Raw genomic sequence first — 15264 nt, 5'->3', positions numbered from 1 at the left:
ATATTAAATGAAATTATGTAGTATAGGAAGTTGTAGATAAAACGAAATAAAAACAAGGTATCGAGACCTCGAATTCATAAACCGAGCCATAAATATTTTTAGAAATATTTATGGAGTGTAAATAAGTTAGTATTAAAGTTTCGTCAAGAAATTTTAAGGTTTCGGTAATTAATTAGGTGAAAAGGACTAAATTGAACTAAGTGCAAAATTTGTGAGATGTGATTAAATAGCTTAAGTATTTAAAAAGATGGATTTAAAGAGCAATTAGACCCAAAGGTTAATGGCTGGACGGTTTGGGTATGAAATAAGCAAGAAAACAATGTGAACAAGGGGCAAAATTGGAAATAGCATAAAAGTTAGTAATTAAATAATGATGTAATTGAAAAATCTAGACATTTCTTCATCTTTCTCAGCCAGAAACGCCGTATCAGGTCTCCTATGCTGGTTTTTCATATTTTTGCACCATGTAAGTTCAATTTTTACTTTTTTCTTAGTAATTTTTATGTTTTTGTGACTTTTACAATTAGGTCCAATCATCTAATTCATTAGTTTTTGATTTGGTGGATGAAATTGGAAGTTCCCCTGGCTGAGTAAGGGCATTTTATGATGAATTATTATGAAATTGAAGTTCTAATTTCATATTAAGGTTGTTTTGTTAAGTCATTTTGATAGAAAATGGTATTTAGGACCTAATTATGAAAAAAATTGTGAATTAGATGTTGGTGTTGAAATTCAGAATATCAAAGGTTGTGAAATAGTTTATAATGATAAAATAAAGTGTTAATTGAGAAAAATTAGTTCAATTTATGGGTGAATTGAGTAGGGACTAAATTGTAAAAACTGTAAATTTTAGGGTAAGAGTGCAATTTCGAAATTTGAACAGCATAAATTGTGAAGTGAAATAGAAATCAAATAAATGCTAATGAGTAGAAATAATTTATATTATAGATCAAGAGAAACGAGATTCAAGTCGTGATCGAGGGAAAAATAAAGTTTACGAGGAATAGGCTCGATTGTTAATATTTTATATCGAGGTAAGTTCATATGATTTGTAATAATGCAATGTGTAATTTAATGTTTTGAAATGAAAATTTCATGAATGATATAGTATATTATTGCATATAAAATGTCATTAAAGCTGTGATAATTGTAAAATGATATTTGAATAAAAGTACAAATTAAATGGAACAACGGACTTGAGTACTTTCATTCAGTGGCTAAGACGAATTGACGGAAAAGACCATGGTTGGACCATGACAGCATGTGAAATGTGATTTCCGTATAAGACCATAGCTGGGCTATGGCTTTGGACAAATGTGATATGTGCTTCCGTATAAGACCATATCCAGGGATATGGCATCGGTGTGATATGTGCTCTTGTATAAGACCATATCGGGATATGGCATCGATGTGATACGTGATCCGTGTAAGACCATGGCTGGGCTATGGCCTCGGTATGTGATATGTGACTATGTGCAAGACCATAGTTTTACTATGGCATTGTGATAATGAGGTACTCAATTCCGTAATCGTTCCCTAATTTGATTATGAACGAAAATGTAAAATGGCCCGAAAAGATTAAGAATTGGTGAATACTATGAAAATGACACGATTTGGAATAAGTTCTTGATACTTGATGACATTGAGATTATGGATCTATGCTTATGAAGCATAATTATGTGTTCTTACCATGATGGATGAAATGATATTGTATGGATTTAGTGAATAATAGTAGTGAATGAATAAATATGGCCTTGGCAGTTTTGGGTTACTGCAGTAGTGTATATTTTGAAATTCACCATAAATTGTGGAAATTGAGTTAAAGGCTGAATAAAATATGAGATTAAAGCCTGATGAGTTTAGTTTCATATAGAGGAAACGGTGCATGCAATTGGATTTTATGTTATATGATATTTAAATTGTTGTGAGACAGAGTTTGAATGATTCGAGATCCCCTGTTCTGATTTTAGAAAATCATTAGAAATTGTAAAAAAATAATTATGAGTTTTAATTTATATATTTAAAATCCTTATCGAGTCTATTTTCAAGAGGGATAGACGGGAACATCATCCAAGTCCCGAATTATGAGATAAATAATTTTTAGTGAAGAGAGATCAGAACTGTTGGACAGCGAAATAGGGGAAACTTTAATGAATAAACTGTACTAAATGGCTAAACCAAAAATTCTGGAAATTTTATGGTAGAAAGGTATATGAATCTAGTTTCAAAGAAAATTAACGGAACTTAATTTGAAGTTTCGTAGCTCCAGAAATAAATTATTTAGTAAATGTATCTCGATAAAACAGTTTAAGCTAAGTATGTATAATTGTACAATTGTGGTGTTTTATCTTAAAAGCATGTTGGTAATTGCTTATTAATTTCATATGGACTTACTAAGCATTTATGCTTACTCCCTCCTTTTCATTCCTTGTAGTTTTGATAAGCCAGCTCGGAAATCGGGAACAGTCGGAGGCCCACTCACACTATCCGTATACCATCTTGGCATAATGGCTTGTATATTTTGAGTATGGCATGTATAGCATTATAATCATTTTGTATATATGGTCTTATGATATGGATATTGAGTGGTATGGTGGTAATGATTAGCCATTGGAATGGCTAATCATGACCATATTTGGTGTTATGTATGCTAAATTGCTAGCTAATCCATGGAAACCATGAAATAGGCAAAATTTACCATAAAATAGATTCAGACAGCAGCAGTGATGTGAGTTTAAAAAATCATTAAAAATAGTAGAGATACAATTAGATGATGAATAAAATATGGAATTGAAGAATTATTAGTCTATTTTCATATGGATGGAACAAAACAGGTATATGAGTTATATTTTATGAGAAGTTTAAATTTTTGTGAAACAGGGCCAGAGCGATTTCTAGAATCCCCTATTCTGACTTTGGAAATTCACCATAAATTGTACAAATATAATTAGAAGTTATGCTTTATATGTACAGATTCCTTGTTGAGTCTAGTTTTATTAGAAACAAACAGAATAGTCATTGAAACTCTGTACAGGGAGATATCTGATTTGTAATACACAGAGGTCAGAGCAGTCGAACCCTAAAACAGGGGAGACTTTAACTAATAAACTGTATTAATTGGCCTGACCAAAAATTGTACAAAAAAATTAGTAGATAGATATATGAGTCTAGTTTAAGGAAAGATTTACGGAATTTGATTTCGAGTTTTGGAACTCGAGATATGAATTTTTAAGCAACTATGACGCAGTTGGACAGCTTGTCCGAATTTGTTTAAGTGCTCAAATAAGTTTAGTAATGCCTCGTGCTCGACTCCGGCGACGGTCTCGGGTAAGGGGGCGTTACAGGATTTTTCTTAATAAGGTTTTAATGAGGCACATTATCTACCAATGGACATCCAAGGGGGAGTATTATGAATATCTTATTAAGTATATGTCCATCATGATCAAGATAAAGTTTTGATGTACTTTAAATTCTAATAGTTATTAGAATTAGATCTCTACTTCTTTTATACTTCTTATGCCTATAAATAGAGACTCTGATGAAACATTGTAATCATCCCTTTGATTAATAAAGCACATTCTCGATATTGCTTTCATATTTTCTTTGTTCTTTATTCTCTCAATCTTTCTTTATTTTATAAAAATTTTAAAATTTTTTACCTTTAAATTTTTAATTAATAACTGTAAATTAAATTAAAATAATTTTAAATATTTAATTATCACAACTTCTATTAAATAAAGGGTATTCTAGCCAATTCATTTACATAGATTATAGACAAATTTTTGTTTCCTTAAGAGTGTGTTTGGTTGAGGAATTTGCATGAGAGATTTCATTTGTATCAAAGTTTTCAAAATTCTAAAATGAATCTATTTGTTTAGGTAAATATATTAGAGAACTTAAAAAATTTTGATAATTTCAAGAGGAAATTTTAAGAGCTTAAATTCCTTTGTCAGGTCCCACCTAAATAGATTTTTTTTCAAAGTTTCTCCTAATTTTATTTGATTTAGTACACATGGTTCCACTATAAGATAAAAATTTAAACTACAAAATTTGTTTTTATTTAATTATAATATATTTTTGAAATTTTATTTTATTAAAATCATTTATAAATTTTACAAATATAAAATATCCATATTTAATATTTTTATATTATTTATTTTAATATAATTACTTTTATAATATTTTTAATTTAGAAAATTCCTTTAACTTAATTTTTTAAATCAATTATTTATCCTAGCATTTTGAATTTATGAATTCTAAAATATTAATATTTTAAAATATAAAAATTTTAAAAATTTCATCCAAACACACTTTAAAAAAATTCTTATGTAATCTCTAAAAAAATGAACTATGTTTTTATAGGACAAATATTTGATACATTAATAATACACTTTTTAACTTTACAAGTAGAATTATAAATTTAGTACGTGTTTTAATTTTTTATATATAGAGTAATTATTTTTATTAGGAGTAATTATAGATAAAGTAATAGTGTTAATTGATTGGATAAGAATCATAAGGTCACGGTTTACAAAATTTTATTCTAAACGTGGGTCCAAAGATTGAGTCAACCCAAAAGCTTGATTTTTTATTTATAATATTTATATATTTTAAATTTGAATTTGAATAAAAATAGGTTTCCTAAAAAAATAAAAATAATTAAGCCTTTATTTTTTTACTCAATTAAGTACTTGAACTTTTAAAATGCATCAAAGAGTCTCTTAAACTTTAAAAATAAAATAAAATAAACCTCACTTTTTTTTCTCACTCAATTTGATACATAAAAAAACACTTTGATCGTTAACTTTAACTGCTCCTAATTTTTTTCAGTTAAATCCACCTCGTGTCACAACCACGGCATGACATGTGGTAAAAAAAATTATAAAAATCAATTAGAGTTATAAAATTTATTAAATTTTAATAAAATATTTAAAATTTATTAGAAAAATAGAATAATTATAAAAATAGTAAAAATATAAAAAATGGTAAATTTTATAAAAATCAATGACAGTTAAAGTTAACAACCCCTATTTTTTTCAATTAAAGCCATCACGTGTTGTAACACAACATGACATGTGGTTAAAATTATCATAACAAAAGAAGCATTTTATAATTTTTATATTTTTATGAATTTTATATTTCTTTATATTTTTATAATTTTCTTGCCACTTTATATTATAAAATTTTCTATATTTTTGTATATTTTATATTTTTTACAATTTTATGATTTTATAACTTTTCCTAATTATTTCTTAATTTTTAATATTTTTATTAAAATTTAATAATATTTAGATTTTGAAATGTGATGGTTTTAACTGAAAAAATTAAGGCGATTAACTTTAACAATCAACTATTAGAGTTATCGGTTAAAGGACTTTTGATACATTTTGACAGTTCAAGTACCCAATTGAGTGTAAAAAAAAAGGGGCTAAATTGCTTTCTTTGAAAAATTTTGAGAGTCTTTTTTATACATTTTGAAAATTTAAGTATTTAGTTGAGTGAAAAAAAAAACCTTAAAATTTTTTTTTTAATTTGGGAGCATTTTACACCTAAAAAACATTTTTATTAGTAAAACATGGTTTTGTGGTGCGTTGGAACGGAAGAAAATTGAAATATTAAACCTATTGATCAATTTTCTCTAATCAGATTTATTCAGTAACATGTAGGGGATAGGTTTGTTTTGTTGATACAAGAGATGATAGAGAATTTTATTAATTGATTAGTTAAGATTTATATATATATATTTTTAATTTCGTAATTTAATAATTTGGATTGCAAAATTTTCATCCTCGCCATTGTGTGTGTGTTTTTTTTTTTTATCAAACAAAACCCAACATTTATTTATATGGTTTATTGTTTGGGATTTAGAAGATAAAGTATGGATTAAAAAGAATTATTTACCCAAATCATAGCCCATTGGACTATTCTTATTTAAGAAAACCCTATTCTAGCTTTAGAATCATTTGGAAATAATTGGTCTTAAAATTCCATACAAATTGACCATCAAATTCATGAAATTCCAATGTAAAATTCAACCTTCCAACTTATCCAATTAACTATATTCATATTCGAATAAAATTTTTGACTCGGTTCAACTTCAAGTTTAATCGAAACTCAAAAGGAAGATAAAAATTGCAAACAAACAAATTGATAGGGAAGAATTATAGAATGTGGAATCAGAAAAAGAGGGTGCTTGCTTATCTTTTCAGTTTACAGAAAGTAGATAATAATGTTATATATTTCTGCAATGGTTCTTCTCATAATTATCACTAAAAGATATATGAAAATAGCAAAGGAATATTTGTACTTTAGATTTATGATTGCATCAATGTTTTTGAGGAGGATATACTTATCATCATATTCATATCACTAGCTTTTTCTTTCATAATTTGCCTGTAAGAAACTATGAACAATAATGGCAAAAAACAAAAAAGTATTCATTACAGAGCAAGTTTCTTAGTGTCATTTATTCTTGTATTTTCTTTTCTTATATATTTAAAACCAAGTGGGCTCTTAAAGCCCAAATTTTCAATCACTGGATTGATTGATTGATTGATGAAGATGGATGAAATTTCACCATACACTTCAATTTTAAAAAATATTACAAACATATATGTACATTATGCTAGATTTTCCTACAACTAGGTAGAGTGGCAATTAATTTATAAGACAAATAAGTTTTGGTTTTTGGCATTGGAAATGAAATTGATATTGTATCAATTCATAAAACATTCTATATTTATTTATTTAGGATTGTGATGGGTGAAATTAAGTCCATTATAGCCTTTTAATTACAAATTATAAGTTAATATATAATTTAATGATTTCTCAACAAAATTTAATTAAACATAACATAACAAAGAGGTTGAGAGAATGTACATACAAACATTACCCTTTCAATTTTATTCAACAATAATTATTTCATTGATAGTATATCAATATATAAAATCAATGCATTAATATATATATATATATATATATATATAAAGTTTATATTTAATGCATTCACAATATATATCTGAATACTATCATAAACAAAAATTATTCTATCTCATTAACAAAAGTTTAAAACAAATATAAAGATAATGTATACAAAATATATATGAAATGTAATTGGTTTAGATGGTGGTGCTAGAAGAAATTGTTAAGGTGAGAGTAAGGGTGCTGAGAGTCCTCGGAATCGTGCGACGGAGAATGAGCGTGCCGCCCTTCATAGGTGGTAATCACCATTCTCGGATCCTCCGCTAGTCGCTCCACTCGTTTCTTTACCCGGCAATTATCTTGCGTACACCGATAGTAGCTCCTGCACTCGATTCCATTCATTTTTTTTTTTTTAACATATGATTGCAAATAATGTTGTTTATGGGTATGATGAGATTGCAAATAATGTTGTTTATGGGTATGATGAGAATGTGCATAGTGAAAATAACAGTGAAATGCATGCAGCAAATTGGGTAAGAATAGGAGGGCTTGAATGTGAAATAATGAATTTAACAGTGAAAAAGAAAGGGATTTCTAGTGAGCATGTGAAAGGTTGCATGAAGTTGGATATTAATGAAGTTAATCAAGCTATGATAAGTCCTAAGTTTATTATGATTATTACCAATTTGAATAAGTAGGGCGTTCCCCTTTCACATATAAGTCAGGTTTTAGGGCCCTACTTCCACCATACTCATTATTTTGTTTAGAAATTAAATCACTTTGTAACTAGGAAACTTTGGTTATACTACAAAGTAAAGTAATTATCAAATAAATACTCAAATTTTGTTTTTAAAAAATAAACCCCCTTGTCATTATTTTCAAAAACTTTATATTTAACACTATTCTTTGATTCCATTCCTAAAAAACCCTACCTTTATCCTTTATTTAAAAAAATGTAATTTATATTTAGCTAACTAGATTTATATTTTAGTTATACTAGAATTCCCTAGCAATCCTTGATTATATGGTTTACTCTTTTCCATAACCAAAAAAAATATATATATATATATATATATATATATATATATATAATATAGCCTACATATGCTAACTGGTAACAAATTTAGTAGCTAAAAGAGGTCATTGTTTCCTCTCCCTCATGTCTCATGTTTTTTTTTTTTTTTTGTCTCTTATGGTGTGGTCTCTTCAACCCCATAATTTTAGAAAATCAAATGATACTCAAAACCCTAAAGTGTACATATTTATATATAGGTGCATAATCATGTAGTACTCTTTTGTTATTCAGAGCTAAAATCATTGCCCTTAGAGTTTCTACTTTGTAAGCAAAGTGTCTAGCTAGGTGGTTCTCTTTTCTTACATAGTGACAAATCAAAAGCTGAAACGCTTACAGTTCATACTAAACTCCTACATCGTTTACCTTAAAATACATATATATATATACATGCATACCAGTTGCCTAGGCACTTTAGCTTATTGTTATGGCATGGAAAAGTGAAACTCTCTATTTAATCAACTAGAATTGTTGTATATAATTTCGTTATGGTAATGGTATTTCCAACTTTGTTATGTAGTGAAGATATTATTCTAGGCTATAGCTTCCCTTTTTTGTGATATGCATTATAAATTTACAAATTGTTTTATAATTTCCCCCTTTTTTTATTGTGATTTTGTATCTTTTCGAAGATAATAATGACTTCTTTTAGGGTTCTATAAGAATTTCGGTATTGTAATTTTCATGATTAAAATCCCCTTCCCCCCACTCATCAATTTCACATCTCATGCAACAACAGGAGTACTGTAAAGCCCTAGCAGTCATGATTAACCAAAAGCATAATTACATGACAGAGGGAAATAAAATAAAAAAGAGGAAACATAGCATGTGTATATGGGGTACTACTAAGGCCATAGCTAAAAACCTTGATAAAATTTAAATGTAAAAAAAAAAAAAAAAAAACGAAAAGGGAGATATCTTTGTTGAGTGTGAAATGTAATGAATATGAATATACCTGGGATGCTGGGTGTTTTTTACCACTTTCTGGCCGTACTTTCTCCATTTGTAACCATCATCCAGCACATCCACATCACTCATGGTCTTGAAGCAAAACCTAGGTTCCCTTACCTTTCTTCTTCCTTTTATCCTCTTCATTTTAATTGCTGAAACTCCTAGATGATCATCTCCACTACTTTTCTTGGTTCCCAAACACTCGTTTACCTCTCCCCATTCCCTAAAACCATTTCAGAAAACAATAAATAAGAAGCATATTATTTGCATGAATACACAATGATTTAAGAGGGTAATATATTCACCATAGGTTTGGAGTAGAACTGTGCAAGGAAAGGAGTTGGGGTCCTGCAAAATCAGAAGCTGAGTCTTCTTCTCTATGCTTTGGATGAGAGAATAGGGTTTCAGTTAGATTAGCAGGAGGAGGTACAATATTGAAAGCTTTGAGGCAACTAAATGAAGGAGGATATGAAGTGAGGGTTTGAGGGAAAGTAAAGAAACCCATTTGAGGCATCTCTTTTTCCTCAAACAACTCCTGGTTTAGCATGGCTTGCTGTGACATATTCTTGATGAGAAAGGAATTAAGTTAGGTTTTTGGTTTCCTTTACAGAAGTATAGGGAATTTTGGAAGATAGACTAAAAGTAGAAATAGTCTTAGATTTTAACGACTCAAGGAAGGGTCTCTCTCAAACTTGAAACTTCTAGGATTGATAGACAATAAAAATTATATATATACGAAGTTTTATAATTATTATAAAATGCTTTAATGTGACCCAACCACTTTTTCTTCTTTTTATCCTTTTAGTTTCTTATTAAAAGAAAAAAGAGCTATATTTATAAAAGATTTATATTAAAATCAAATAATTAACTTACAATTCATACGTTTTAAGGTTCAAATCATATAATAATATGATTAAGATAAAATATAATTATAATAATATTTATTATTTTGTAAAAATAAAAATATTTTCATTTTTTCTTAATTAAGTTAATACGGTGTCACTAAAGGTAAATTATGAGAGTTTAGGGCAAACCGTCTGTTTAGAGAGTTTAGTGCAAGACATGTTACTCTTTGACCTCATGCAATTACATTTACATGTCTCATTTTGTTAGTGGATTCTTCCTGTTTTAAGAATGTCAACAATACATGACAAATATTGCTTCATTCTTAGCTGCTTCCCCTTGCTTTAATTGCATGGAATATCCATGCACTCCATTTTCATCAAACTTTGCTACACCTAACTTTATTAAAAAAAAAAAGAGAGAGAGAGAGAGAGAGTAAAATTCATTGCTAAAAAAACCAGTAATAAGTGAAAAAAATGAAATTATATATTCATTTGTATAATAATTAGTTTAATTGTCTAATTCCTTTTAGCAAAGATGAAAAGAAATTCGGAAAAAAAATCACAAGAGGGTGGCAATGATGATGAATGGTCTGCAAATCAGAGGTGAAGATATCATGAAATAGTCCCTATTTGACTTTTGCTATTTTCACTTTTTGTATATACTTCTCCTCCAAAACCAAAACCAAAATCAACCCCACCATTTCTCAAATTCCAAGCCCACCTCCATTATATTGTTATCATCATCTCTTCAATATTCAACATAATAATTACACTTGTTTTGCTAAATAATTAATTTTTAATTTCCCATTGCTGTAGTTTTTAAAAATATTCCTTGTGGACCATATATACACCCACTGCTCTCATCATTTTGATTATTTTATACAATTCTATTATTCATCAATTATGTTAATTTGGTACTTTTGATGGTAATTATATTTGTGATAAAATGATGGTTAAAAATCATTAGACATGTTATAGGATTATAAGGTGGTTGTTTTTTTGATTAATTGAAATTAAAATTATACATGAGCAAAGGAGCTTATAATGATATGTATATAATTGTATCATGCAACTTATCCTTAAAAAAATTATATCATGAATCAAAAGACAACAATAATTAGATATATGATGTTTCATTTATTTTGTTGCAAATTTGAAGAAATTCAAATATGATTTCTTTTAAAGTGAAGATATAATTATGAATCGCAACATATTGCAAAATTTTGATAAATCAAAATATTTGATAAATTGTTTATATATATATATATATATAATTTGCAGTTGAAGCTGGCGTGGAACAAACGTAGTCATGATGTCAAAACGGTACGTTTTAAGGGAATAATTATGAAGCATAATTTGCACTTTGCAATGACCCTTTTTGGGTCCCTTTTCAAAAGAGAAAATTTAAACCAAATGTTTAGATATTAGTGTTGTTTAGTTAGTTTATGAAATTATAACCCCCCTAAAATAAAGTTTATGAAATGGGCCCTAATTTGGGGGAGATAAGGACTTGGCAATCTCAATTCCCAAACTTCTTTTCATTTTGTCTATCTAACTCATCATTTTTTTATTTCCTTACTATTTTCACCGTATAGAAATAGGGGTGTATAAATTTCGATTAAAATTGAATTAATTGGTTGAACCGAACTAATTCAGTTAATCTGTCGGTTAACTGATCTAATTCGGTCGGAGGTCGGTTAATGATTTTTTAAAAGTTCGGTTATCGTTAATTTAGTTCAAAATTGGGAAATTAACCGAAATTTCAAAAAATCAATATTTTTTATTACCAATTCGGTTAATTTTAATTTGGTTAATTTGATTAAGTGAACATTACCCATTTATTTTTTATATGTTTTATACTTATTTTAACAAAATAAAAATAAAAATTTCAGTTAATTTGGTTGATGATTGAATTAACCGAAATAGTTCGGTTTGATTAATTTGTATTGAAAAAATTTTGGTTTAGTTAACAATTAAGGGTTTAAAAAGTTTGGTTAATTTAATTCATGCTAATTCGATTTAGTTAATCGATTCAGCACTCCTGTATAGAAGGCTTGGATTAAAGATAAATTTAGGAATTCTGTATTGAAATTCAAGTAAAAGATAGATTTTGTGTTTAAAATGTTTAAATTGAGTAATTAATATGTTTAGGAGCCAAAAAATTAACTTTCTATTTTCGCCAAAGCTTAAAAAAAAGTTATATTCAACTGTTAACTTTTAAGAGAGAATGTATGCATGATTTAACCAAGTGACAAGAGCTCCTACTTATCCCGATTTTGTGTTTCGTTTGGATTTAAAGTTATGTATAGAATATATATATATATATATATATATATATATATAAGAAATTTTGATTAGATTAAAATTGGTTGAGATATTAAATTAAAAAGAGAATTAAATTAATTGACTCATTTACCATTAGAAATTGATTGAATGGGATGAATTAAATTAAATCTATATAATGTTGAAAACCTTTTTAAGAAAGAGAGTAAAGAGTGAAGATATGGATTGGATGGGCGGAATTCCAGGTTATGATGAATCATCTCTAAGACTAAAATTCCATGGAATGATTACACCACGCTCTCTAACATTTACTCTTCTACCTCAGCTAACTTTCAAATCATACAAAGAGCACCCATTTTAATTTAAACACTTTGCTAAACCTACATTACTTCATATTTATTATTAATAAATTAAAATTTATATAAATATAAGGTTTACTTCCAATCATAACTTTCTAAACTCTTAAATCAAAAATAACAAGTGTCCAAATACATTCAATTTAATTTATCTTCTACATTATTATTATAATAATAATGGCATCAAATAAATTAAGATTCAACCAATTAAATGCAACATAATTTATTTTAAATATAATCGTAACATAAAAAAAAAGTATTTTTCTATTAAAAGATTGAAATTGAATATAATACTACAATTAATTCAATATTTAAGTGATATAGAATAAATTATTTTTACATCAAAAGATTTGATAATTTAATTTCCATCACAAGTAAATAAAAAGAAAAGGAGCTACTAAACGACAAACTTAAAAGGAATTAAGCAAGATAATATGCAATAATAACTTACACTAACAAATATTGCATAAAAATGGCCTAACAATTTAAGATTCAATTTATGTAAAATAATACTAGTTTTATCACTTACCTATCCAACATTCATAAATTTTGCTCACAAAACATTTAGTTCAAATTCTGTTATTATTTTCTTCTTTTAAGTTTGCGATTTAATTCATATATTTTATTTTAGTTAATTTTAATTATTGTATTTTTTAAAATAGTGAATTTTATCCTCAAACTTTTGAAAATTAAAATTTTAGGTTTGATTCAAAATGGTAGTGGTTAAACTTATTTGATTAATCCTATTAATCTTGAATAATGTGTAAAGTTGTAGATTTAGTCCATGTTCTGATAGCGAATCATTCTAAGTCCTTATACATTTCAATATTTGAAATTTTAATCTTGACACAAATAACAATAGTTAAATCTACTAACTAACTTTTCTGTGAGTAATATGTAAAACTAGAAAGCTAACATGGTGTTCCATAAAAGTGTCCATGGGCTGGGTCGGGCCCAACCAAAATTTCAGCCTCATTTGCTATGCTCAGGCCTGGCCTAAAAAATGAGTCTAAAATTTTGTCTAACCCTGGCTCAAATAAAACTGCTAAAACCTAGCCCGCCCCGTCCATATTAATTTATATTTTTTAAATATAATACATATAAAATACTAAAAATATTAAAATAAACGTGTCCCAATAAATTTAAAATAAATTTTAAAAATATATATAACACTAAGATAGATGCAACTCAAGAAAATGCCTCTAAAATCTTAACAAAATTAACAATAAAACAAGAGTTATACAATATCCAAACAATAACAACAAAATAGTAGCAACATAATAGTGAATGATAGCAAAATAGCAAAAAAAAAAAGAAAAAGAAAAATAGTAACAAAACAGTAAAAAAAACAACAGTTTTTTTTTTTTTGCATATTTGGGCCAAGCTCGAGTTAAAAAATTCTTACTGGAGGCTTGACCCATTTTCTCAACGAGCCTTATTTTTTTTCAAGCCCATTTCCTGGGCATGTATTTTCACCAAAATCTTCTCACTTTTTGGGTAGGCCTTTGGGCCGGATCATAGATAGATCTAGTGTTACACGTGATGATAATGTGGTTGTAATATACAATTTTAAAAATAGCAAATTTAAATTAATAAATTTAACAATTTTATTCGTTAAAATTAAAATTTTAAAATTCAGAAAATATAAATAAAAATCATCACATTAAAATATAATAATTAAAACCATAACTTGCGTACTACATAAACTACTAATAATAGAATTTAATTAAACATTTCATGCCTTTGCCATATACCCATGACTAAGATGTCGACATGGCCTTTCTCTTTCTGTGGGTCTGGGGAGTGGGTTTCTTTTTTTTCCTTTTTTTCTTTTTTAAGTTGAAATTTAAGAAAAGAAAAGAGAAAAAGATGTTGGGTAAGTGGTCGTAGTGGAAATTGAACATTAGTACACAGTAACCATAATGATGAACATTGAACATGTAGCATACTGTCGACTTCCTGAATTTCACGTGACCCAGGTTTAAGCATTAGGCTTTAAAAATAGTAAACGATTTCTGCTGCGACTTTTTTAATGTTTTTCATGTGAGATTTAGCTTACATATGAAATATTTGAAGAGTGATACTTTAGAATTACACAAAGTATATATATTTATATATAATTTTAGAATTATATGACTGCTCCATATAAGAGTGGAAAATACGGGTGGACAAGTTTGGTTAAAGGTAATTTATGTGAATAAGTTTAAGTATTGGGAATTGGGAAAATGATAAATTGTTACAAATATCAAAGGTTGAATTAAGAGTTATGATGATTAACTCGAGCCAACAAACTTATTCTATACACCTGTTTTTATATCTATTAGCTTCGTTAAAATTCACCAAAAGAGTATTCGAAATAAGAATGTTCAAAACACTTAGCATGAAGCAAAGTTATGAGCTGTTCCATTTGTTAAAATCAGAAAACTGTCTTGATCCATATTAGAGTAAAGAGATTAGGGACTGTTAGTTTGTTATCAGTCAGTTACTGAGTCTGGTGTATAATTGGTTAAGAGTAGTTATTCATTTTCAAATATATAAACATCATATGTGTAATTGATGAAGGCAGATATGAATACTAAGCAAATTTCTAAGTAAATTCAATTTTTGTCAAATTGTTCTTTGGTTTAGTATAGTATTTTACATGGTATTAGTCGCCAACTTCCTAGGGCCTCCTTCTCTCTACTGAATCCATGGCAAATTCCACCGAATCTACTTCCGCTGGTTCTTTTTTTGGTTCTCGTCTGGTCCAATCCCTCGTCACGATACAGTGAAGTTAGATGATGGAAATTATGTGCAGTGACAACAGCATGTAAGGTTGATCATAGAAGGCCATAAA

General features: G+C 27.7%; 1 protein-coding gene and 1 long non-coding RNA gene across 2 annotated transcripts; one reads left to right on the top strand and one right to left on the bottom strand.

Annotated features, from left to right (window-relative positions):
• The first annotated feature begins 381 nt into the window (after window positions 1-381).
• Window positions 382-2798, top strand: LOC128283608 (uncharacterized). Its single transcript, XR_008273995.1, has 3 exons — window positions 382-466; window positions 949-1034; window positions 2435-2798. It is a non-coding gene; the product is annotated as an uncharacterized LOC128283608 (long non-coding RNA).
• A 4102-nt stretch (window positions 2799-6900) lies between these two features.
• Window positions 6901-9654, bottom strand: LOC108466705 (probable WRKY transcription factor 13). Its single transcript, XM_017767078.2, has 3 exons — window positions 9250-9654; window positions 8949-9167; window positions 6901-7303 (listed from the first exon to the last, which is right to left on the bottom strand). The coding sequence occupies exons 1-3, from the start codon at window positions 9504-9506 to the stop codon at window positions 7132-7134; spliced, it is 648 nt and encodes a 215-aa protein (XP_017622567.1). The 5' UTR covers window positions 9507-9654; the 3' UTR covers window positions 6901-7131.
• Window positions 9655-15264: the final 5610 nt, after the last annotated feature.

This window comes from Gossypium arboreum, chromosome 2, assembly GCF_025698485.1.
Source record: "Gossypium arboreum isolate Shixiya-1 chromosome 2, ASM2569848v2, whole genome shotgun sequence".
Classification (NCBI taxonomy): domain Eukaryota; kingdom Viridiplantae; phylum Streptophyta; class Magnoliopsida; order Malvales; family Malvaceae; genus Gossypium; species Gossypium arboreum.
This window is presented reverse-complemented; position numbering and strand designations above follow the sequence as displayed.